This window comes from Carcharodon carcharias, chromosome 17 (genome assembly GCF_017639515.1).
Source record: "Carcharodon carcharias isolate sCarCar2 chromosome 17, sCarCar2.pri, whole genome shotgun sequence".
Taxonomy (NCBI): Eukaryota; Metazoa; Chordata; class Chondrichthyes; order Lamniformes; family Lamnidae; genus Carcharodon; species Carcharodon carcharias.
Window position 1 is genome coordinate 31,224,251 of NC_054483.1, and position 26,111 is coordinate 31,250,361.

The 26,111-nt window shown below is 49.8% G+C and overlaps 1 protein-coding gene across 3 annotated transcripts; it reads left to right on the plus strand.

The window, feature by feature from the left end:
• The first annotated feature begins 12,122 nt into the window (after positions 1 to 12,122).
• LOC121289996 lies at positions 12,123 to 21,586 on the plus strand. Of its 3 annotated transcripts, none has more exons than XM_041210103.1 (6): positions 12,123 to 12,841; positions 15,010 to 15,168; positions 15,717 to 15,942; positions 18,182 to 18,297; positions 19,494 to 19,609; positions 21,273 to 21,586. In XM_041210103.1, exons 1-6 carry the CDS (start codon positions 12,308 to 12,310, stop codon positions 21,358 to 21,360), a joined length of 1,239 nt encoding a protein of 412 aa, XP_041066037.1. In that variant the 5' UTR covers positions 12,123 to 12,307; the 3' UTR covers positions 21,361 to 21,586. The 3 variants fall into 3 exon arrangements, with proteins under 3 accessions (XP_041066037.1, XP_041066038.1, XP_041066036.1); XM_041210102.1 differs by having other exon boundaries at positions 12,125 to 12,841; positions 15,007 to 15,168; XM_041210104.1 differs by lacking the exon at positions 15,010 to 15,168.
• Positions 21,587 to 26,111: the final 4,525 nt, after the last annotated feature.

The following is a 26,111-nucleotide window of genomic DNA, read 5'->3' on the forward strand; positions in this document are numbered from 1 at the left end:
CAAATATTAAAGCCTCAAGAGTGAATCTTGAACCCAGGACTATCTGACCCAGGTGAGAGTACCACCCATTGAACTATGGCTGGGAGTTTCCAAGTTGTGGAGGCCCCTCCTGAGCTGACTTCTTATCGTGTCCACGGACAGTCTATACACGGCCCAGCCAGAACTGGACACGTTTTTGCGCCTTGTTGTTGAATTTGGCAAGATCTGCAACAGTGCAGGGTTCCTCTAGCGATAGACATTGCAGGAGATGTTGCATAATCTGTGGCTCAGTTCAACATTCACAAGTTGTTGGGCTGGTTGTGCATCCCCATTTGCTTAGTGACACCTTTGAACAACCTACACCAGTCCTAAGTCTGTTAAGGCACTTCCAGGTTGTCCAGTTGCAATTAGCTCCTGGGGGAAGGCTTTCATCCAGTAGAATTTCCATCGCTGGGCGTTGTTCGAGACTGGCGAGCCAGTCTTTCCACAAGGCGATGTGGGCTTCAGATGGGGTTGATTGTAATGGAACTGTTCATGAAGCTCTTCCTTGACTTTAGTTGGCTGGGTGTAGGTGTATGACCATGTAGAGGGTGCCTCTCATCTGATGTTTGACGGAGTCGCTCTTTCTTGCTGGTTACTGTTCTTCTTATATCAGAGCTGACTGATACGGGCAGGAGTTAGAAGGGGTCTTCACCAAGCAGCTTGGCACATGATCCAATTGCAGTATGGCTATGGTGAGGGAATGGGATGAGTGTGAAGGGGCTTGGGAGTGTCAGATATGAGCTCAGGGCTTCCCACACTCCAAGTATGCTTCATTCTATAAAATAAACCTGCTGATCTCCCTGTGAAGTGCTCAGTGGTTACGGACACAGTGACACTCAGTTCTACAGACTTGGAGTATGAGGGTTCGAAGAAATAGGAATACGTTCAGCCCCTGGGGAACTGCTCCACAATTCAAATCATACATGATCTTTGACCTCGATTCTATTTCCCTGTCCTAAACCCAGATCCCTCAATTCACTTAGTGTCCAAAAATGTCTCAATCTCAGCCTTGAATATTCTCAGTGAATATGCATAGCTCTCTGGGCTAGAGAATTCTGAAGATTCTCTTTGAGTGAATACATTTCTCCTCAGCTCAGTCCTAAACGATCACCCCCTCACTCTGAGACTGTGCCCTGGTGTTTTCAATTCCCCAGCTAGTGGAAATGATGTCTCGGTGTCTGCTCTGTCAAGCCCCTTCACAATCTTGTATGTAGCAATGAGATCACCTCATTCTTCGAAACTGTAGAGAAAATCGACCTAATTTACTTGGTCTCTCTGCACAAGACAACTTCTCATTCCAGATCCCAATCTAGTAAACTTTTCTTGTTCCCTGTTAAGGCAAGTGTGTCCTTTCTTAATGGGGAGACCAAAACTGTACACAGTACCCTACATGTGGTCTCACCAAAGTCCAATTTAATTGCAGAAAGATTTCCATAGTCTTATGCTCCAATCCTTTTGAAATGAAGACAAACGTTCTTTGCCTCCCCAATGCTCACTGCATTAGCATATTAACTTTATGTGGATTGTGTTCAAGGACAGCCGAATTCCTCAGCGTGCCAAAAATACCAAGTTGAAACCAGTTGGCTGACGGCAGTCCAACCCTGCGCCAAGGACAGGAATTGCCCTAAATATCTAATTACAATCAGCACCTCTGCCATTTGGACCTGGACTTTTCAGCCAGTGTTTGCTCCTCCAGAGCGGGTGAAGCCAACAGGTGACGATGTGCACTGGCCTATCACCCTCCTGCCATGGCTCAGGACTGCAGGGAGTTTTTCTTTATTCCTTCACCGGAAGTGGCCACCATCTGATTCAGCCGCAATTTATTGCCCATCCCCAATGGTCCTTGAGAAGCTGGTGGTGAGCTGCCTTCTTTAAACACTGCAGTCCATGTGGTATAGGTACACCCACGGTGCTGTTAGGGAGGGAATTCCAGGATTTTGACCCAGTGACAGTGAAGGAACGGTGATGTATTTCCAAGTCAGGATGGTGAGTGACTTGGAGGTGGTGGTGTTCCTATGTAACTGCTGCCCTTGTCTTTCTAGGTGATAGTGGTCGCCCGTTTGGAGGAGGCTTGGTGAGTTGCTGCAGTGCATCTTGCCTATGAGTGAGAAAGGATAACAAAGAGTTGCATTTATGTAGCTTTTTACAATCACCGGAAGTCTCAAAGCACTTTACAGCCAATGAAGTACAATTGAAGTGTAGCCACTGTTGAGATGCAGGAAATATAGCAGCCAATAGGTGCAGAGCCAGCTCCCATAACCAGCAATATGGTCATTTTTGTGATGTTGATTGAGGGATAAATGTTGGCCAGGACATTGAGGAGAACTCCCCTGCTCTTCTTCATAACAATCTTCCCCCAGACTCAAGGAAGTTGCCAGAGGACTGGAGAATTGCAAACATTACGCCCTTGTTCAAAAAAGGTTGTAAGGATAAGCCCAGCAATTACAGACCAGTAAGTTTAACTTCAGTGGTGGGGAAGCTTCTAGAAACAATTATTCAGGATAGAATTAGTGGTCATATATAAACATATGGGTTGATAAGGAAGAGCCAGCATAGATTTCTAAAGGGGAAATTGTGTTTAACTAACTTGCTGGAGTTTTTTGAAGAGGTAACAGAAAAGGTCAATGAGGGTAATACTGTTGATGTGGTGTACATGGACTTTCAAAAGGCATTTGACACATTGCCACACACAGACTTGTGAGAAAGGTTATTGCTCATGGAATAAAAGGGGCAGTAGCAACAATGATACAAAATTCACTGAAAAATAGGAAGCAGAGAGTAATGGTCAATGGATATTTTTCGGGCTGGAGGAAGGTTTGTAGTTGAATTCCCTGGGGGTTGGTATTGGGACCCTTGCGTTTCCTGATATATATCAATGATCTAGATCTAGGTGTGCAGGGGACAATTTCAAAGTTTGTGGATGATATGAAGCTTGGGAGTGTTGTGAACTGCAAGGAGGATGGTGTGGAACTTCAAAAGGACATAGACAAGTTGGTGGAGTGGGCAGATAGGTGGCAGATGAAGTTCAATGTGGAGAAGTGTGAGGTGATGCATTTTAGTAGGAAGAAAATGGGCAGACAATATAAAATAAGGGGTGAAATTTTGAAGGGGGTGCAGGAGCAGAAAGACCTGGGTTTTTTATGCATAGATCATTGAAGGTGGCAGGACAGGTGGAGAGAGCATATAGAGTCCTGGGCTTTATTAATAGGGGCATAGAGGGCAAGAGCATGGAGGTTATGCTGAATTTATATAAGATACTTGTTAGACCTCAGTTGGAATATTTTGTACAGTTCTGGGCGCCACATCATAGGAAAGATGTGAACACATTGGAGAGAGTGCAGAAGAGGTTGACAAGGCTGGTTCCAGGGAAGAGAAACTTCAACTATGAGGATAGATTGGAGAGGTTGGGACTGTTCTCTTTGGAGAGAAGGTGGCTAAAGGGAGATTTGTTAGAGATGTTCAAATTCATGAGGGGCTGGACAGAGTAGATAGGGAGAAGCTGTTCCCACTCATAAAACGATCAAGAACGAGAGGGCACAGGTTTAAAGTGATTTGCAAAAGAAGCAAATGTGATGTGAGAAAAACTTTTTCACACGAGTGGTTAGGATCTGGAATGCACTGCCTGGAAATGTGGTGGAGACAGATTCAATCGAGGTATTGAAGAGGGCTTTAGATGATTATTTGAATAGAAACAATGTGCAGGGGTAGAGGGAAAAGGCAGGGTAATGGCACTAGGTCATAATGGTCATTTGGAGAGCTGGTGCAGACACGATGGGCTGAATGGCCTCCTTCTGTGCCATTAAAATTCTGACATTCCATGTTATGGGATCTTTGACATTCACATGAGCAGGCTCAGTTTAGCACCTCATCCAAAAGACGGCACATCTGCACTCAGTACTGTCCTGGAGAGTCAGCCTGAATTTTTGTACTCAAGTTTTGAAGTGGGATTTGAACCTGGAACTGGATTCAGAGGCAAGAATGCTGCCAAAGAATCCACAGCCGACACTCTTATTGTACGCACTGCTTCCATTGTGTGTCGGTGGTGGAGGGAGTGAATGTTTGTGGATATGGTGCCAATCAAGCGGGGCTGCTTTGTCCTGGGCGGTATCGAGATTCTTGAGTGTTGTGGGAGCTGCACTCATCCAGGCAAGTGGGGAGTCTCCCATCACACTCCTGACTTGAGCCTTGTAGATGGTGGATAGGGTTTGGGGAGTCTGGACAGGAGTTACTTGCCACAGGATTCCCAGCGTCTGACCTGCTCTTGTAGCCACAGTATTTATATGGCTAGTCCAGTTCTGTTTCTGGTCAATGGTAACCCCCAGAATGTTGATGCTGGGGTTGAAATTCGGGGTCAATGGCTCAGGCCCTAATCAGGGTGAACTGGAAATCTCTGACTGCTTCAGATACCCGGCTCCTCAGCCACACTAGTCCATTCAGCTCCGAGGTGAGGCAGTGGAAGTGGACACTTTTTGGCTCTTTGAGATGGGATGAAAAGCTGTTGGTGCTTCCCCCATATCCTTGATTGGGCTACAGTCCACTGTCTGCAGACTCTCACTGGGAGCCTTTACTCTGCTCAAAGCCCAGCTGATGGCAGGCTATTCCACTAAGTGGGGCATCACAGCTCAGTCAAAAGCACTAGCAGATGTCAGTGTGATGGGGTTGGGGACCATTCAGTGAAGGGGTTTTGAGAAGGGAATGTGTCTGGGTGCTGACTAACACAAGCGACAGGTCTGGTAATTGAGTGTGTTTGTGTGTAAGTATGATTGTGCCTGTGTGAGAGTGTGTGCATGTGTGGTCTGTGTGTAAGTGGGAGTGTAGCATTAAGGGTTAATGTTAAATATGTAAATACAGTCTACATCATGTAAGATCACATGCTAACAGCATGTAGAGAGAGAGAGGGTCCTGTGTAGAGCCTTGTGTATCACCTCCCTTATCTTTTAGTCCGGGAACATAATGGAGTGCGTAGTATGCCTGTCTGAGTTGGAGTGTCTCTGTCTGTGTGAGCGTCTCTGTCTGAGTTTGGGCGTCTCTGTCCGTGTGAGCGTCTCTTTCTGAGTTTGGGTGTCTCTGTCTGTGTGAGTGTCTCTGCCTGTGTGAGTGTCTCTGTCCATGTGAGCGTCTCTGTCTGAGTTTAGGCGTCTCTGTCCGTGTGAGCGTCTCTGTCTGAGTTTGGGTGTCTCTGTCCGTGTGAGTGTCTCTGTCCGTGTGAGTGTCTCTGTCCGTGTGAGTGTCTCTGTCCGCGTGAGTGTCTCTGTCCGCGTGAGTGTCTCTGTCCGCGTGAGTGTCTCTGTCTGTGTGAGTGTCTGTCTGAGTTTGTGTCTCTGTCCGTGTGAGTGTCTGAGTTTGAGCGTCTCTGTCTGTGTGAGTGTCTCTGAGTTTGAGCGTCTCTGTCTGTGTGAGTGTCTCTGAGTTTGAGTGTCTCTGTCCATGTGAGCGTATCTATCTGTGTGAGTGTCTCTGTCTGAGTTTGAGTGTCTCTGTCTGAGTTTGAGTGTCTCTGTCTGTGTGAATGTCTCTGTTTGAGTGTCTCTGTCTGAGTTTGCGTCTCTGTCTGAGTTTGCGTCTGTGTTCGTGTGAGTGTCTCTGAGTTTGAGCGTCTCTGTCTGTGTGAGTGTCTCTGTCTGAGTTTGAGTGTCTCTGTCTGTGTGAGCATCTCTGTCTGTATGAGCGTCTCTGTGTGAGCATCTCTGTCTTTGTGAGTGTCTCTGTCTGAGTTTGAGCATCTCTGTGTCTGTCATTGGACTGAGGACATTGAATGATCCTTGCAGATGGAAAGGGTCTGAGTGGGTTCTAACCCTACTGACTTTCTTGGGGAACCTGAGAGGAGGGTATTGCTTGATTCAATCCTTTTTTACAATCATTTCAGTGATTTCTGTCTGCCTGTAATTCCTGCGACCTGGAAGAATCCATGTTTGACTGTAACACCACCTGGGAGAGGCTGCAGCCCCTCTACCTCCATTTCTGATCTTTGCTCCCTCTATGCAAAGGAAATGGGTGGTTGGTCACCTCCTGGTGGGAACGTTCCTGGGTCTGATGTTACAAATCTGAAATCCACAAGCTTGTCATGTTTTGGGACTGTCTCTTTAATTGAAGGTAAAATGGAAGAATGAAGGATTTCATGTGAATTCTACCTGGCACAAAGCCTGGGTGGCTTGGTTGCTATGAAGCCAAGACAGGCCAAAGTGAAGAGGCTTGAGAAGAAGGTGCAAGACATTCACACTTGTAGACAATGGTAAAAGCAGTTGCGCTGGACTGTGGATAGACTGTTAGTCTACAAGTCACAGGGAGGTGTGAGGAATGTCAGGTTTTATTAACTGTTATACTTTAAACTGTCTGTTTAATTCCATGATAGAATGGCATTGTGGGTGTACAGGAAACCTAATTAGCATTTCTACCTGGACACAAGGCCCATATAATTCACATTGCCTGTGGAAATGGGCTTTGGGAAAGGAAGAGTCTATAGCAAACCATTGTAGTATCGGGTTATAGGGTTTCTTAGACATCCCTGAAACTCAGACACAAGGCAGTTTGCAGCTACCTGAGAGACAGTGAAAGGAAGATAGAGGCAGCTAGTCCTGCACCTGAATCAGGGAAATGCTGGCCCGAATGTTCATCATGCAGAACACAGGGTGGGAGCTGGCGCTCAGATTGAAGAGACTGAGTACATAGGGATTTAAAGGGGGGGCTGGCAGATTTACCTAGCTTGGGCTAGACAGAAGGAATCTCTCGTGTAGCCCTCACAGTGGAAGTCAGTTCTGAAATTAGAAGTCACCTGGTTAGAAAAGACAAAAGGAAGCAGGCCGACTGAGAGCAGAGAATAGTTTTCAACTGATTCTGGGAGAATTCAGTGTTCACTTAAGGGACAGTGTATACCTGTGCCGGGGGATTTTCGGGGAAATGGGGAAACTTTTAGAGTAGTTTAAGAGTATAAGTTACTGACAAAATAGCGGTTAGTCAATTTTACTGCCAGTAAAAGTCCTCGAACATGAAATCTCATCATCTGATCCTTCCAGTCAGTCACTGCAAGTTCAAATATCTTTTCACAAGTTCTGGGTCTCGATGGGAATGGTAACACTGACCGAGGTGAATATCGATACATCCAGGCAGCAGACAACTGAGGAGGTCATTCACCCAGACTTACCACCTCTATCCCACCAGCTGGTGTTCCTGCAGAGGGAGCCTGCAGCCTGAGGGCAGAATGGCCTCAATCTTCATCAACGTTGGAACCATGTGATGCCTTCACTTGATCATTTTCCTTGCGTTCATGTTTAATTTACATTATTTGTGCCCCTGTGAAAAGAAAGAACTTTACTGAATGCGATCTGTATTGTCATCCCAACGGGCATTTTGAGTTACCCCCCAACCCCACCCCCAGTGACCTGAACTTTAACCTGAGTCCCCAACCTCACCATTAAGGAAACCCTGAGGGCTCCCCCCAGTTGTGACTTTTATTTTGTGAAGCATTCAAGGAATGAGCGATGTGGAGATTGTAAACCAGAAGCACTGCGAACCAGGACCCTTTAACATGGAGCACATTACATGGTGTTTCATGTGAGCACATGTAGCCACATATGGAGAGTTGGAGAGACGTGCCCAAAGCTGTGGTCAAAGGGGTCGTTTTAAAGAGCAGCTTTCAGGAGGAAAATGAGGTAGGGAGTCGGAGAGGCTTAGGCAGGGAGTTCCAAAGCTTGGGACTCCAGTAGCCGGAAGCACAGCCGTCAATGGAAGATTAAAATCGAGAATGTTCCGGGGAGCTGAACTGGAAGGGATCAGGGATCTCGGAGGGTTGGATGGCTGGATTAGCTGATGGACGTAGGGAGGGTTGAGACCATGGAGGATTCGAAAACAAGGTGGAAATTTTCAAGTGGAGGTGTCACTGGACTGGGAACCAATATAGGTCAGAGAGCCCAGGAGGTGATAGGGGAACGAGATTTTCTGTGAGGTAGGATACAGACAGCAGAGCTTTGAATGAGCTCATTCCTGGAGGGGAGGGTGGAGGGGTGGAGGTGGAGGAGGGGGGGTGTGGAGAGGTGGAGGAAAGGTGGAGGGGGTGGAGGAGGGAGGGGTGGGGGGGTGGTGAGGAGGGGGGAGGGGTGAAGGAGGGGGGAGGGGGTGGAGGAGGGGAGGAGGAGGGGGGAGGGGTGAAGGAGGGGGGAGGGGGTGGAGGAGGGGAGATGGAGGGGTGGAGGTGGAGGAGGGGGGAGGGGTGAAGGAGGGGGGAGGGGGTGGAGGAGGGGAGATGGAGGGGTGGAGGTGGAGGAGGGGGGTGGAGGGGGGTGGTGGAGGAGGTGTGGAGGAGAGGTGGAGGGGGTGGAGGAGGGGGAGGGGGTGGTGGAGGGGGGAGGGGGTGGGGAGGAGGGGAGGCGGTGGAGGGAGGGGGAGGGGGTGGGGGGAGGGGGTGTGGAGGAGGGGTGGAGGGGGAGGGGGAGGAGTGGTGGAGGGGGGAGGGGGTGGGGAGGAGGGGAGGCGGGGGAGGGGGTGGTGGAGGGGGGAGGGGGTGGGGAGGAGGGGAGGCGGGGGAGGGAGGGGGAGGGGGTGGGGGTGTGGAGGAGGGGTGGAGGGGGAGGGGGTGGTGGAGGGGGGAGGGGGTGGGGAGGAGGGGAGGCGGTGGAGGGAGGTGGGGGAGGGGGAGGGGGTGGAGTGGAGGGGGGAGGGGGTGGAGGGAGGTGGAGGAGGGGGTGAGGGGGTGGGGGTGTGGAGGAGGGGTGGGGGAGGAGGGGGAGGGGGTGGAGGAGGGGTGGGGGAGGAGGGGTGGGGGGGTGAGGGTGTGGAGGAGGGGATGAGGGGGTGGAGGGTGAGGGGGTGGGGGAGGGGGGATGGAGGAGGCGGGGAGGGGGAGGGGTGGGGGATGGGGGATGGAGGAGGCGGGGAGGGGGAGGAGCGGGTGGTGTTGTGGAGAGGGGTGGAGGAGTGGGGAGGGAAGGGGGTGGGGGTGGAGGAGGGGGGAGGGGATGGAAGGTTTGGGGGAGGGGTGCATGGGGGGTGCTGGATGGGGGAGGTGGCTGGATTGGTGGGGGGGTGTGGAGGCAGCAACTCATCCTGAACAGGGTCTGCACTTAGTGTTTCAGTAAAGTCAGGAATGGCTCCTTGGTGGATAGAGTTCCTAATCTTCCCAGGAGTTTCCCAGGAATGGACTCCATTCTGGCAGCAGCTGGGTGATCCACCATTTCCATGTTGCAGTGTTGGGGAGTGTCAGTGTAACCCAGTCAGTGTTTGTTGGCTGAGACTAAGACATGGGGCTCCACAGCTGGACAGACTGCACGTTGAGGGACAGTGAGAGTGAGCCGCTGGGGTGGTGGAGACAAACTGCACAGATGGGGAAAGGATCTGAAGGGGAAATGCTGACGAACTCCGTATCGACTTCCCAGGGTCTGAGAGCTGGAGTACAGGATTTACTGCAAGCTCCCTGATCTGGTGGTACAGAGGCTGTTTCTGCCCTTTCCCACCTCCAACCACTCCCCCCATCCCTGCCAACTCTTGCTTCAGTTCTTCCTTCATGTTCTCCCCCCTCCCCCACTCTGAACCGAGTTGAACATGTTTCAGAAACTCTGGCAGTTCAGGGGTTACTGTGAGTGATAGTTTTTGAGTTGATTGGGGTGGGGAGAGGCAGACAGATGTGTTTGAAGCAGAGTTCTTTCTCATCAAATCATTCATGAAAAATCAGAATGAGAAAAATATTCTAGTCTGCTCTCTCTCAGTCATTATCCCTCCATCCCTGTTCCCCTCTCTCTCTCTCTTTCACTATCTCTCCATCCCTGTTCCCTACTCTCTCTCTCTGTCACTATCCCTACATCCCTGTTCACCTCTCTCTCTCTCTGTCTCTTTTTCTCTCATTATCCCTCCATCCCTGTTCCCCCCTCTCTCTCTGTCACTATCCCTCCATCCCTGTTCTCCACTCTCTCTCTCTCTCTCTCTCTCTCTGTCACTATCCCTCCATCCCTGTTCCCCACTCTCTCTCTCTCTCTCTCTCACTATCCCTTCATCCCTGTTCCCCACTCTCTCTCTCTCTCTTTCTCTGTCACTATCCCTCCACCCCCACCCCCTCCTAAATTGTCCCCTCCATATCCTTTAAAAACCCGGCTCTCCACCTGTTTGAGTAAATGCTGAAGTTACAGGAGCGTCACTTTATGGGAAGTGAGGTACCCCACAGCCCCTCAGCACAGCTTGAGTCCAAGCATCAGACAATCCCCAAATCTGACAGACAAGTTCACAAATACTAGAAATGCTCCACAGCTCAGTCAGTGCCTGTCAGGTGAGCAGAGTCAGCTGCCACTGGAGATTTGCTATAGAATCAATCTGTATAATCATATACTTGGTATGGAGTGACTGAAAACTCATACCATGATGTGGTTCCTGCAAAGTTATGAGAAGACATTGTGCAACCCAGGATGGTGTAATCAGCCGTGACTCAGTACCATTGTCATCCTGAGCAGCTTTCACATTCCACACATTTGTCCGCCGTGATGTGGGTTGTCCTACATCCTTTTCTGAATTGGTGGGTGAAGCGAGTGACAGCAGCACCTGAGCTTACCCACATCCCGGGGGCAGGCGGGTGGACACATGCCCAACCTGATTGGGCGTAAAATCACGCGCGGTGACATGGGGGGGGCCGAGTGTCCCGATGTCATCACGCACTCTCGTGATCTTTTGGTTGGTTGGGCACACGCGAGAGCCGGCAGTGCGCCCGCCTGCAGTTAAGGGGCCTGTCAAGGCCCTTTAGCAAGTAATTAATTTGTATTTGTCGCTGCCCGTCTAACCGCTTGGTTGGCAGGCGGGCGAGTAGGCCAAGCAGCCTTTGCATTTTTCTGCGAAGCCTCATCCGGGGGTGGGATGAGGCTCCCGAGGGTAAATAATAAAATATTTTTCAACTTCATTTTAAACGTGGCCCTCTTCGTGTGATTGAGTCACATGTGGGGACGTGTTGGTACGATTTCCACAATCTTTATTTTCCTTTGTCCAGTTCTTCAGCTCCCTGAGACAGCTCTGTGCCCTCAGGGAGCTGCCAGCCCGCGCTCCCCCTCACCTCCCCCCACCCCGCACCCCCCCCTCCCCACGCACGTGTGCAAACTTCCACGCTGGCCCTCCTCTCGCCCTCATCCCACCCCTACCCCGGCAGTGCTGAGCGTTTCGGCGTGGCTTTCACGCTGGCCGGCTGTTAACTGGCCGTTAATTGGCCGGCCAGCGTGAATTTGCAGCCGGGTGGGGGTGGGGGGCTGATTGTGGGTGACAGACCTTCTCCCCGCTGCACCTGACACCACCCGCCCGGCAACAGAAAATCCTGCCCAAAGAGAGGTGATGGCAGCCTGGGGAGACCCAGGCAGAGAAGGGGAGCGAGACAAGGCCCACTTCAGGCCTCTGGGCTCCATCGTGACTGTCAAACCTTCCACACGTCGATGGATCCTGCTGTTTAGTTACCACACGGTTGATTCTTATTTCACGATCACATCATTCGTGATGTTTTAGAATAAAATCAGAAGGAGCTGGAAAAGCTCAGGTGGTATCCGTAGGAAGAGAAAAAGGGTTCACGTTTCGAGACCAATATGATTCTTGTTGGGGTGGAATTTTACAGCCCCGCCCACAGCGGACTTCCCGGACCCGCCAAAGTCAATGGAGTGTCGTATGGATTTTCCAGCCCCATCCCCACCCTGTCAGGGCTGTAAGATTCCGCGCCACATCTCTCTCTCTCTCACTCTCTTTCATTCTTTCTCCATCCATCTCTTTCTTCTGTAGCCTCTCCTTGCTTCTTTCTCGACTGTGCCCCCTGTCACTGGCTACTCGCCCCATCCCCTCATGTCTCTGCTTTGTGTCCACACCTTGTTCAGTTTCTCCCATCCCTGACCACCAAATTCCCACCCCCCCCCACCCCCACCTGTCCCCTTGTCTCTCTCTCTCTCTCTCTCTCTCACACACACACACACACACTATATCTCCTTCCTCCCCTCCTCACGCTGTCAGCTCCTGAAGTAAAAAAGTCAACAGTTTCCTCTCAATCATTTTGTCTTGTTTCTTTTGAAAACTGGTCCTGTAAACAGCAGAGAGTCTGAGCATGTGCTTGTTGAGTGGGAGGAGGCTTGTGTAAGATGTTGTGGGTGTGAGGTTAGATGATCCCAGTTGCTGGGTTTGAGGAATTGTTTCTCTTCCTGCCTCGAGGGATTCACATTCTCCAAGTTCCAGCAGCTCTGGGACTGAACGTTTAACTCGAGCTGTTTTACTCACTGGTTCTCTGCCTGTCTAGAGTTGAAACTCCCTCCCTGGAGACACGGGCAGCACCTCAGCCTTAACCAAAATGGATTCCCGGAGCAGATCAGTGGATAGTGTTCTGTCAGGGTCGGGTGGTGAGACTTTGGCTGTCAGCAAGTCCAAGTTGGAAGATCCCGGAGTGCAAGTCTCAAGCACTGAGGCCTGCTGCCCTTTGACCTCAGGCTCTGAGCGAGACATGCCCGCACTCTCCCGTACTGTCAGCCTGTGGAAAATCCCGCAAGTTTCCATGGCAACCCCTCTGGCACGGCATCGGTCGGAGTTGGAGGTGGGCCAAGGCTCGGAGGAGGGTGTCCTGAACACCTCCTTCCCTCCACTGGACCCAGTACACCAGAAGCTGGAGAGGGTCCTGCAGAGAACATTGTCACGGAAACAAAGAGAAGCAAGTGGACCCTGGGAGGCTGTGTCTGATGGACCAGACCACGGGCGCTCACTCTTGTCACTGAAGCCCCTGGCCCAGTCACAGCCCATACTTGCCAGGTGTGGTAAGGGGGTGATGCCAGGGTCTCTGTGTACCCTTCAGAGGATCACAGTCACCAACAGCATGAATGACCACCTACAGGTAAGCACCCAGAGTGACTGTCTTTAAAATGGGGGCATTGTTGGACCAGCAGAGAGTGTAAGTCAGTGGGCACAGAGGGCGATGGGTGCACAGGACTTGGTGCAAACTCGGAGCAGACAGCAGAGTTTTGGATGAATTGAAATGTACAGAGGGTGGAAGCTGTGAATCCGAGCTGTTGGAATAGTTGAGTCTGGAGCTTACGAAAGTAGGCTTGAGCATTCCTAACCTGGTGAGTTTCAGGGAAGATTCTTCACAGTACAGTATGTCTGCTTTTAGTAAGTGGCTATTAAAGCCAGTCACTGTGCAATGAGTTTGTTAAAGAACCTGAGTGGCGTGTGCTGTTTAAACTGATGGGAGTAAATTGTGTTGTTGGCAGATTAGAGAGAGCTAGAATGTCCAGTGCTGGGTGGGTGAGAGGAGGAATCTCTCCCACTCCTTGGCTGAGAGCCACGGTTTGTAAAACTAGTTCCAATCGCCCCTCCTTTGAAATTCTTTAAGATCAGAAGCAGGGCAGTGATAAGCTTTGTTGAATGAATGAATGATAGAAAGATAGAACTTACATTTCTGTCACACCTCTCATGGCTCCAGAACATCCCAAAGCACTCCAGCACTTAAGTTCTTTTGACTGCCGTCATTGTTGCAATGTAGGAAATGCAGCAACCATTTTTTGCATGGCAAGATCCCACCAACAGCAGAGTGGTAATGATGAGAAAATCTGTTTTTGTGATGACGATTGAGCGATAAATATTGGCTCCAGATTAACTCCCCTGCTTTTCAAAATTATGCCGGGAAGAGGGCAGAGGATATCAGACCAGTCCTCCAGCTCCTTCTCTCCCTCACCACCCACATCAGTGTTGGAGAGTTACTCTCTGCTCCAGCCTATTCCTCTATCACTCTGTTCCCCAGCCCTGGTGCTGGCTGGTCATCTCAATAGCCCATGTCCCCACAGTCTGGACTGGTTCAGGTTCCAGAGACCTGACAGGAGACATCACAGGGGAATTGGTCTCTTGTGTATCAGAGTAGCTCCCCACAGCATGCGGCATGAACCCTTCCTAATGACTAACTATTCACTGTCCGAGCACACTTTCAACTGTGTGTGCAGGAGACAGCGTCTGTGTAGATCAATGTGACAGTGTGTGTCTGTGTGTGTGCAGGAGACAGTGTCTGTGTAGATCAGTGTGAGAGTGTGTGTGTCTGTGTGTGTGCAGGAGACAGTGTCTGTGTAGATCAGTGTGAGTGTGTGTGTGTGTCTGTGTAATTTTTTCATTCCTTTTTGGGATGTGACATTGCTAGCAAGGGTGACATTTATTTTTCCTTGATACCTAGTTGCCTTGAGAAGGTGATGTGGAGCTGTCTTTTTCTCAGGGGCTTTCTCAGCCATTTCAGAGTCTTGTTGAGAGTGGCACTGGAGTCACATGTAGGTGAGACCAGCTGAGTGTCCGTTGTACAGTACAGTAACTGAGCGTCTAGTTAATATTCAGATGGTGGGCAGGAACTGGGGAGTCACTTGGGCTCCTAGATAGAATCATAGAATTAGATTGAAACGGTAATTGTTGGGTGAGCAAGTACATGTGTGTAAAGTGTGTAAAGATTGTGCTCCACTTGGATTCCTTCACAGCTTGTCTTTCCGGGGTAGCTCAGTAAAGATGGCAGATTTCTCTCCCGAAAGGACATTCATGAACCAGATGGGTTTTGAAAATAATCTGATTATTTCATGGTCACTATTACTGAGACTAATTTTTAATTCCAGATTTATTTCGGTAAGGGATCTCTGAGATTTGAATACCTATCTCTGAATCATCTGTCCTTGTCACTGGATTCCTGGTGGTCATATAGCTGTTCTCATTATCATAGCTTTATTGTGTGTCACTGTGAATGGCAACTCGCAACACCTCGGAGTGAATCCTCCACTCCCTCGAACTTTGCTTTATGGAGCGGTGCCAATGTTTGGTTTCTGTTGGCAGCTATGAGCTGAATGAGACCTGTTGTTGTGTGGGTGTGAAACTACCTGTGGGTTCGAAGGTACAGGTTTTTCTGGGAATATTAGTTGAGTCATTTAACACCACTCACTGGCTCGAGAGGCTGGAACCAAGATCACCCCAGTGCCCCCTTGTCTCCCTGTCTCCCAGTCGGAATTGTGACTTTCTGCACCTTGTCTGTCTCAGGAGAAATGGGAAGTACCTGGCTCAAGGGCTCCAGGCTGGAGGTACCTGGAACAGGTGTGTCGCTTGTTGGACAGGATCGCTGACCTTCAGGAAAGGAACTCAGTGCTGAAACAGGACAAACTGCAGATGGAAGAGAAACTGAGACAAAAAGAAAAGCAACAGGTATCATTAAAGATGGCTCCTTGGCATTGCCCACCCACAGGGCTGCTGGCATCATCCTCCCCACTGACCTACCATGGGGGTGGGGGGGGTTCCTTGGCATTGCCCACCCGGAGGGCCACTGGCACCCTTCCCGTTCCACAACCATAACAACTCCCACCCCAACACCCCTTCACCTCTGGGCGCCACTGACGCCTTTCTCCCTCCTCTTGGGGGCCACCATTACTGCCCCCTGGGGTCACTGACTCTCTTCTCCCACACTGGGGCTCTTTGCAAGTGGACATTGCTCTCTAATCTCAGCTAGTAGTTGAGTTATGCCGAACCCTCTCTGGCTGCTGTCACTCCCAGCACTCACACGTACTCGATAGTCAACAGAGAGTCCAGAATGTTCACACGAGCAGTCCCTACATTGCTCTGCTGGGCGCCAGTTCATCACTTCAAACAAGTGTAAAACGGGTCTGTTTAACAGGTTTCACTCCGAGGTTGAGTAAGTGTGTTTCTGCTTGATACAGTTCATGTAGAAGTAGCCATGATACCTTTCTGTCATACAGGAGCTTCTTCAACACTATTGTTCCTGTGGTTCAGCAGCTTTGTACCTGGGAACGACAGGAGAACTCCATCTGCGTGGGCACAAGGATTCTCCACATCTCACTCACAATTCCACAACCCTTTCCCGACGTCAGCCCCAACACTCCCCGGAACATTCTGGGCACTATTGCCACATCTCCTTGCAAAAGAGATGGGCATCCGACTTGGACAACTTGTGTGAGGCCAAGGGTGAGATTGTGTGAATATTAATAAATTCTCTGCATGATCAATTTATAACATGGAATTAGCTGGAAATTAGCATTTAAGATAAATAGATTTGGTCAAGTGAATATTGGGGGAAATATTTGACCACGGGAGGGTAGAGCAGACGGCAGGGATTAGGGGGGATGGGTGGGTGACAGACCAAGGAATCGGGGTTTGGGGGCAGTGGTCATGGCACACCACAGGGATCAGTGGGGGCGGGCAGTAGTTGGTTGGAGCTAATAGGAATGGAGGGGTTTGAGGAGCTGGGATTTGGAGGGAGGTATTGGGGGTGATGGGAGCATCAGGGTTTAAGTTACAAACTTTCCAGGAGGTTCCAATGTGCCAACAGTGGCCCAATGGGAAGTGCTCTCACCCAGCTCATAGTCAGGAGGTTATGAGATTATTATGAGGTCTTACCCAGGGACTTAGACACAAAATCACTCCCAATGCAGGACTGAGGGAGCACTGCCCTGTCAGAGGGTCAGTACTGAGGGAGTGCTGCACGGTCAGAGGGTCATTACTGAGGGAGTGCTGCACTGTCGGAGGGTCAGTACTGAGGGAGTGCTGCACGGTCAGAGGGTCAGTACTGAGGGAGTGCTGCACTGTCAGAGGGTCAGTACTGAGGGAGTGCTGCACTGTTGGAGGGTCAGTACTGAGGAAGTGCTGCAGTGTCGGAGGGTCAATACTCAGGGAATGCTGCACTGTCAGACGGTCAGTCCTGAGGGAGTGCTGCATTGTCGGAGGGTCAGTACTGTGGGAGTGCTGCACTGTCGGAGGGGCAGTACTGAGGAAGTGCTGCATTGTCGGAGGGTCAGTACTGAGGAAGTGCTGCAGTGTCAGAGGGTCAATACTCAGGGAGTGCTGCACTGTCAGAGGGTCAGTACTGAGGGAGTGCTGCATTGTCGGAGGGTCAGTACTGAGGAAGTGCTGCAGTGTCGGAAGGTCAATACTCAGGGAGTGCTGCACTGTCAGAGGGTCAGTACTGAGGGAGTGCTGCACTGTCAGAGGATCAGTACTGAGGGAGTGCTGCACTGTCAGAGGGTCAGTACTGAGGGAGTGCTGCACTGTCAGAGAGTCAATACTGAGGAAGCGCTGCTTTGTCGGAGGGTCAGTACTGAGGAAGTGCTGCAGTGTCGGAGGGTCAATACTCAGGGAGTGCTGCACTTTCAGAGTGTCAGTACTGAGGGAGTGCTGCACTGTCAGACGGTCAGTCCTGAGGGAGTGCTGCACTGTCGGAGGGTCAGTACTGTGGGAGTGCTGCACTGTCAGAGGGTCAGTACTGAGGGAGTGCTGCATTGTCGGAGAGTCAGTACTGTGGGAGTGCCGCACTGTCGGAGGGTCAGTACTGAGGAAGTGCTGCACTGTCAGAGGGTCAGTACTGAGGAAGTGCTGCACTGTCAGAGGGTCAGTACTGAGGGAGTGCTGCACTGTCAGAGGGTCAGTACTGAGGGAGTGCTGCACTGTCAGAGAGTCAATACTGAGGAAGCGCTGCATTGTCGGAGGGTCAGTACTGAGGAAGTGCTGCATTGTCGGAGGGTCAGTACTGAGGGAGTGCTGCAGTGTCGGAGGGTCAATACTCAGGAAGTGCTGCACTGTCAGAGGGTCAGTACTGAGGGAGTGCTGCACTGTCGGAGGGTCAGTACTGAGGGAGTGTTGCACTGTCAGAGGGTCAGTACTGAGGCCGTGCTGCACTGTCAGAGAGTCAGTACTGAGGAAGTGCTGCACTGTCGGAGGGTCAATACTCAGGGAGTGCTGCACTGTCGGAGGGTCAGTACTGAGGTAATGCTGCATTGTCGGAGGGTCAGTACTGAGGAAGTGCTGCATTGTCGGAGGGTCAGTACTGAGGGAGTGCTGCAGTGTCGGAGGGTCAATACTCAGTGAGTGCTGCACTGTCAGAGGGTCAGTACTGAGGGAGTGCTGCATTGTCGGAGGGTCAGTACTGTGGGAGTGCTGCACTGTCGGAGGGTCAGTACTGAGGGAGTGCTGTACTGTTGGTGGTGGTGTCTTTCTGAGACGAGTCTGCCCTCTGAAATGCGTGAGGCATACTGAATTCGAGGGAAAACTTTGGAAATGTGTTGTGAATGACATTCACTTAACATTTTGTCAAGGAGAGGGTGAGAATTAGATTCTGCACAGGACCAGGACTGAGAGACTCTAAAAGCTGGGGTTTTATCTCTGATCACTCCCTGATCTCCTGCTTTTGTCATTATTCTCCCTTTCACAGGGGGCAGCATGTTCCACCTCGATGAAGCTGATTCCTGCCAATATGGGAGTAAGGATCATCTAGCCTGCAGGGTTCAAAGAGAAACCTTTCAACCTAATACTGCTCACGTTACCAAGGTGAAGTGTTGCTGCTGCCATGTACAGAGTTATTGCACACACTGTGACCATTCAGCCCATCATGACTGTACTGGCGCTCACTCCACCTGCTGAGGTCTACTCTCACCCTCTTTGCCTGTGCATCTTTTACAAACTCTTTTCCCAGATCCTGACCCCCGTTTTATCTGATGTCCAGTCTCTGCCTCAATAACCACATGTGGTGATAACTTTTCTGTCTGAATATTCCTTTTGATCTCATCTTTCATTCTTCCAATCTTTATCCTCAGTCATTGTCTCGTTGGTGGGAGCGTTTTTTTTTCCATTTGTCCCTTTTCACAAACTCTCCAAACATTGAAACATTCTATTAAATCTCCCACTTCACTTTCTGCGTTTCACATCGTCAGTGTCTCTGTCTTTCTTTACCCTCCCATCTCCATGAAGGAGGTAAATGAGGCCCAGAGGGCAAAGAAGAGGGAGGAAGGAGTTGCTTTTGTTTGCAGTTTCACTGCCTCTTTTCTCTTCCGGTAAGAGGGGCCTGAACAAAGACTCACGCAGATACAGCATTATTTACTTCTTTTCAATTAAAGCCCCTGCATATGAAAGCCAGAATTCTATTTGCTTTTCCTAACTCCCACAGCTACAGATTCCATGTTTCTGTCCCTCACTCTCTTCCTTCGCTCTGTTACAATCTCAACATTTGGAGCACATCCCATTGAGTTTCCGTCTTCCAAGATGCACGGCTTTCTATCCCTCAGTACTAAACTCTATCTGCCTCCTTTCTGCCCAGTCCATCCGGTTTGCCACCTATCACAAGCCTCAATATTATTCCTGTGCCTCCATCCACATCATTTCTACTGAGGGAAAATGACAAAGGTCCAAACACAGATTCTGGGCCTTGCCTTTATTCATATCCCATCAGTCTTAAAAATATCCCTTCCCCCTCAAAGACTTTGACTTCTGGGCCTCATCTATCCCTCCAACAAATAGCAGACACGTCATTTTCATTATAAAGCTCTGATCTGGCTGGGATTATAAATCTCTGATCAAATGCTGCTCGTAGACACATGGACAAAAAACTCACGGCTCTCCCAACTGGGGTGTTTTTTGCAATCATCACTGATTAAGCCCATCTCTCTCAACTCTTCATCCTGAAGCACTAACTTGAAGCCGCTCACCTGCATTGAACTGAAGTCCAAATGTCTCATTCCTTGTTTCAGGCCCGTCAGCCTCACTGGGGTAGAGTGAGGGACATGCTGCATCGCTTGAAGGGCAAGTCCAGGAGAAGAGGCAGTTTTGTGAGCCAGTTTAAAGGCTCCAGTCATCAGAACCACCGGTAAATTATGAAAAGAAAACCTGACGCAGACAGACTGAGAGAATGCAAATACTCAACAGGCTGTCAGACTGAAGCTGGGAAGTCAGCAGGTGGGGGTGGGGGGGGGTGGGAGGAGGGGGAAGGAGGAGGAGGAGGGGGTGGGGGGGTGGGGATTGGGGTGGGAAGTGGGAATTGGGGGGTTGGGTGGGGATGGGAGGTGGGGATTGAGGGGTGGGAGGTGGGAGGTAGGGATTGGGGGGTGGGGATTGAGGGGGAGGGTGGGGGGTGGGAGGTGAGGATTGGTGGGTGGGTGGGCGTCGGAGGAGGGGGATTGGGAGGTGGGTGGGGGTCGGGGGGATGGGTGGGGGTTGGAGGAGGGAGATTGGGGAGGGTGGGTGTCGGGGGGATGGGTGGGGGTCGAGGGGATGGGTGGGGGTCGGAAGAGGGGGATTGCGGATGGGTGGGGGGTCGGAGGAGGGTGTTTGGTGGGGTGGGTGGGGGTCGGTGGGGATTGGGGGGAGGGTGGGTGTCGGGGGGATTGGGAGGGTGGGTGGGGGTCGGAGGAGGGGAATTGGGGGGGTGGGTGAGGGTTAGAGGAGGGTGTTTGGGGGGAGTGGGGGGGTTGGAGGAGGGTGTTTGGGGGGGTGGGTGGGGGTTAGAGAATGGGAATTGGGGGTGGGTGGGTGGGGATTGGGGGCGAGGATTGGGGTCAGGGGGGATTTGTTGGGGAGTGGGTGGGGGTCGGAGGAGGGGAATTGGGGGGGGTGGGTGGGGGTCGGAGGAGGGAAATTGGGGGGGGTGGGTGAGGGTCGGATGGGTGGGAGCTGCTTTGGGACCTTCCACAACATCAAAGAAGGGCTTGAAGGTTGAGTTTGGTCTTTTTGGAAGTGAGGGAAGCTGAATGAAGAGAATTGTTTGTGTTCATGAAGCTTCAGGATAACAGTGTCGGAGAGAAATCAGAGAAAGGTATTAAAAGGTTTGGGCAAGTGATGCCACATCTCAACAGAGAATAAACAGGAAGATGCAGCTTCCTATTGTCCTGTTTTGGGGGAACCTGGTCCACACTGAGGAAGCCTTCTCTACTGACTGGCAGTGAAGGTGCATCTAGCACGGAGTGTGTGAACCCTATAGTCATCACCATCAGCAGCGGAGGGTGTGGGACTCCATCTTTGTGACTTACTAATAAGCTCCAGCACCTTCTCGCAAGGAGACACACTGCCAGAGATTCCTCTGATTTTTAAATAGAAGAAGGGAAGACTTGCTTTCATGTCGTTGGCTGAGGGATAAACACATTTGGGAGAGCTCCCCTGCTCTTCTTCAAGTGGTGCAGGGGGACAGAGGGAGCTTTTAGCTTGGGTGACCCTGTGTTCATGCGAATGTGACACATGTAAGAAAGGACCAGCCAATCCCATTGAAGCTCCTCTCTCATCCCCGAAACCCTTCCTCTTCTCAGGCTGCTGCTTTGCCTCAGCACCCATGGGGGAGAAGGCCACAGACTTTGGCCTAGACGGAAAGGCTTTTAGTGGTGAACACTAATCCCCGTTCCTGGGAGGGATTGCTGGATGGAGCAGACCTGGGCAAAACACCCTGGATTTTCACTGGGAAATAAATTGTGGCTCTGTGATGTGGCAAAGAGATTATAATTTTAAGGGACTTGCTGATAGGAGCCTGTTCTTTATTTCAGCTTTATCGGAGCCTCAGAAGTGGAGGTGATGCCTCAGTCACACGGCTGCTCAATCCAAGGAGTGAGAGCTCAAAGGGATTTGGAATGAAGGCTACGCCCACTGGGCAAGGAGGAAATCATCAGCACGGAATTCCATGGATACACTTAGCTGTATAAATTGTGATTGTATCCTGGTGGAGCAGGGCGGGTGGAGGGACACAATCTGAGCTTGCAGTTCCAGGAAAGATATGGAAATGGTCCATTCACATTGCTCCATTAACTGGACTGCCTTCTGTATTCAATTCAATTAAACAATAAATGTGTTGGCTGTACAAGATAACTGGAAAATGCATCGAGACGTTGATAAGCTGCTCGGCCCCACTCAGGAGCAAGGGGCTTCCCATGTTGCCTCCTCCTCACTCACCTCCTGAATCTCCCTCTTTACTCTTACCTCTATTCGATGACTTCTCCGCTGTCTCTTTGGCTGAGAAAAGTCACAGGCTGTTCAGCCTTTCCTGATTGGTGATCACCTCTTGGCTCTGGTATCATTCTTGTGAATCTCTCTCTCTATGCTTCTTATAACTGTTCACAGCACTCCAAGTGTGCTGTAACTTTTGCCTATGACATCTTTTGGCAATCCCCATCTATCACTGGCTCTCTATCCAGATCTACCTGTCCCACCCCCCCCTTAAAGCAGCTTATATTTCACCTCTTTTCTATTTTTCCTTAGTTCTGGTGAAGAGTCATACGGACTCGAAACATTAACTGTGTTCCTCTCCACAGAGTTTTTCTCCTTCTCCTTCTTCTCAATATAAGTTTAACCTGAACATCCTTTCTGGGACTTGAAGCAACAGCTTTGACAATCCGCACTGACTACACCATTGCTGAGAGTTTGGGAGGTGGTTGCAGAGGTTTTACTGAAACTCACTCCTGTCATTTCATATCAATTGTTTGCTCCTGTCCACTTCCTTTCCCCATTCTCCACATCAAACCTGAACAAACTGCATTTAGATAGAGCCATTAGCCTTGTAAATAACACCCCCCCCCCCACCCCGGGGCTTCACAGGACTGTAATCGTACATAATCTAACACCAAACCACATCATGGGGTATTAGGACCGAAAGCTTGAGCCGAGAGATTGGTTTTAAGGAATGTCTTAAAGGAACAGAGAGAGGTTCAGGGAGGGTATTCCAGAACTTCAGGCCCCAGCAGCTGAAGACATGGCAACCAACAATGGAGTGATTCAAATTGGTGGATAGGCAACAGGAGCACATAATCTCCAAGATCTGGAGAACTGGAAGAGGTTACAGAAAGAAAGGCTTATGTATCTCCTTTCCCAACTTTAGGACATCCTGAAGTGCTTTATAGCCAATGAAGCTCTCGTAAAGTGCGGTCATTGTAATGTTGAAGCCATAGTGTAACTCAAAAACAAGGCAGAGATGTTAAAATTGAAGGACTGGGAATCAGTGTAGGTCAGCAAGCGTGGGGCTGATGAATGAACAGGACTTAGTATGAGTTCAGACACTGGCAGCAGACTTTTAGATGAGTTCAACTTTACAGAGGGTAGAATGTGGGAGAGCAGCCAAGAGTGCTTTGGAATCGTGAAGTGTAGGTAACAAATGTGTGACTGACTTTCGTCAGAAGATGAGCTAAGGCAGGCAATGTTTCTGAGGTGGGAATAGGTGATCTCAGTGAGGGTGTGAATATGTGGCAGAAGTTCATGCGGGGGTCAAATATGACTCAAAGGCTGTGAGCAGCCTGATTCAGCACCTGAGAACCTGAGTCAGGAGCTTGGGAAGAGTTTGGAGAAGGGGCTGAAGAAATGGCTTCAGACTTCCCAAGATTTAATTGGAAATTGCTGTTCATCCAGCACTGGATTGTGGATAAGCAGACCGATCAGTTAGCAACAGCCAAGGGGCGGTGAGGTCGAGCTGGGTGTTGTCAGCACTCTTGAAAACAAAAACACTGACCCTTTGGAAAATGTTGTCAAGGAGCAGCATGTGGATGAGAAATAGGAAAGGGAGCCAACGATTGATCCTAGGGGCACACCAGAGGTTACAGTGCAGGAGCAGGAAGAGAAGCCATGGCAATAGATTCTCTGTCCATGTTGAGCAGGATAAGAATAGAACCAGGTCAGTGCAGTCACAGCTGGACAACAGTGGAGAGGCATTGAAGGAGGATTGTGTGGTCAAGCATGTCAAAGGCTGCAGACAGGTCGAGGAGGACATAGAGGGGTAGTCACATGGTCACAGTCATATAGGTTCTGGTAAAGTGAAACAGCACAAGAGGCCCTTCAGCCCATTGTGCCTGTGTCTGCTCCTTTTAAAACTGGCCTCGCTAACCCTCATCCCATTCAATAAAGGAACTCACTCACTCACGCACACACCATCCTGGGGTGAGGTTGTGTTGCCGGCTGTTGACTCCGGCAAGAATGTCACTGCCTGGCGATGGCCATTTACATGACCAGGGTGACCCAACTCATGACTGTGAACACTGCTACCATGATGGCTGAGCCGCTTGCTGGGACTATGGACCAGCGATCTGAGTTTCAGTTCCTGGGCTATGTTCAGTTAGCAGAGCACTGAGTTAAGGAGAGGAATACTGAGAATTGTTCACCCTCCTGTTCATTGTCTAACTCCTGAGGGAGAAGTGCCTCAGTGAACAGAAGCAACCTGGCCTGGCCTGCAAAGCCCCCTGTTAACATTCACTTGGTTGATTTGGAAATTGCTGGAGCGTTACCTCTGATAGGGTGAATTAGGTGTGAAAGGGGCATTGACCAATGAAGTGAGTGGACGAGGCTATGGCAGACAGAATGCAGTCTGAGGACATCCATGTTGAACTTCATTGCCGGTTGTATTATGAAATGGTGAGAAGTGAGGAACTCTGAATGAGTGGGGAAATTTAAAAGTCCAAGCACAGAAATCTTGAAAAGCTGGTGAAAAGGTACAAAAGTGACAAGAAAAGGCAAATGCAATGTGTGCCTTCATCCTAAGGGGGACTGGAACATAAAGGAGGAGAAGGTGATTCTTCAGTGATATAGAGCCTTGGGTCAGACCACAACTTGGGCCATATGTTCAGTTCTGGACACTGTGCCTCAGAAGCACATATTGCCTTGAAAGAGATGCTGTGCAGGTTCGCCAGAAGGATACCTGGGCTAAGAGGAATAAGTTGGGAAGACAGGTTGCAAAGACTAGGCCTGTGTTCCCTTGAATATAGAAGATTGAGGTGATGATTCAACTCGATAAGGTAGAAGCTAACTCTGAGTTGGTGGGGGGTAGGGGGTGGTGGTGGTGGTCAGAATATTAAGGTAGAAGCTAACTCTGGTTGTGGTGGGGTGGGGGGTGTGGGGCGGGTGGCAGAATATTCTCGGTTCCGTGCAAACAGAATATTCACAGAGTCTGGTGAGGTAAGGAAAACGTGAAGTTTACTGAAACACTGTGTCTACATCTTTCCATGAAGTCCACGAGAGAGCGAGATCATGAGACAGTGCAACAACTCCAGTGATGATGTACACTGTCTTTCATAGCATATCAGTTCAAATTAATCCCTTATCTTACAGCGATTGTCCGGAAGATGGGGAAAAATGCTCAAATTCGAGCCAGATCATTCAGGGGTCATGTCAGAATGCCCTTCTTCACACAAAGAGGAGTTATAGGTGATTTTACCCTTTTCTTAAATTCGAAGATCAAGAATTACAATTGACACAATGCTATTCACATCAGATCCAAAACCTTTGTTGAGAATTTTAAGTGAAACGGTTCCAATTTAATCAATTACCCCTTGGGTGGTCAATCTGACATGATCAAGCTCTACCTGTCCCACCCAGCCCCTCTACCAGCTTATATTTCATCTCATTTCTATATGACTTAGTTCTGATGAAGAGTCATACGGACTCAAAATGTCAACTGTATTCCTCTCCACAGATGCTGTCAGACCAGCTGAGTTTTTCCAGGTATTTTTGTTTTTATTCTAGATTTCCAGCATCCGCAGTATTTTGATTTTATGATTACAGATCATTTTGGAGTGATGTTTGACTGAGATCTTCCTGTTTGGTTCACTGGGACTCTTCCCATTGATATGTTACTTCTCTCTTCTTTCTTGAGTGCTCCTGTGTGGGTCATTTCAGGGATTCGTATACAGAAGACAGTTTGTGAAAGTATTCATGCACAATCCTTTTCTGGATGCAGATTGGTTGGGAGCACTATTGGCTGTGGTTGGTCAGTGTTTTCCCAAGTTGTCTTCCAGTGGCTTAGCCATATAAGGATTTCTTCCCATTCGCTTCCCATTGAAACTTGTCTGGTTTCGATCAGTTTCCTGTGGTGAACTGGTCTATTTCAGTTCAACTTATTCTATTTAGTGAAAATTGTCCTCTTCAATACAACCTGTATCACTGTACCACACCCATCTTGTTTTCAGAGAACAAACAATGCTCTGAGCTCTTGGCCAGGCTGTTAACTCCTTCCTTACAAGTGGAAATCTGGAACTCTCTCCCCACATTGGGGCCAGGGGTCAAGTGAAAATTTCAAAAGCAAGATTTCTGGAAATCTGAAACAAAAACAAAAATAAAAATACCTGGAAAAACTCAGCAGGTCTGACAGCATCTGATGAGAGGAACACAGTTAACGTTTCGAGTCCGTATGACTCTTCATCAGAACTAAGGAAAAATAGAAATGAGGTGAAATATAAGCTGGTTGAGGGGGGTGGGACAGGTAGAGCTGGATAGACGGCCACTGATAGGTGGAGGCAAACAAGAGATGACCCCACCAGCCTCCGCATTCATAGGATCATCCTCCGCCATTTCTGCCAACTCCAGCATGATGCCACCACCAAACACATCTTCCCTTCACCCCCCCAGTGGCA

Coding starts and splice junctions, on each gene's coding strand:
- LOC121289996 (XM_041210102.1), top strand. CDS start 12,308: ATGGATTCCCGGAGCAGATCAGTGGATAGTGTTCTGTCAGGGTCGGGT. Junction 12,842..15,006: donor GCATGAATGACCACCTACAG/GTAAGCACCCAG, acceptor TGTCTGTCTCAG/GAGAAATGGGAAGTACCTGG. Junction 15,169..15,716: donor GACAAAAAGAAAAGCAACAG/GTATCATTAAAG, acceptor TCTGTCATACAG/GAGCTTCTTCAACACTATTG.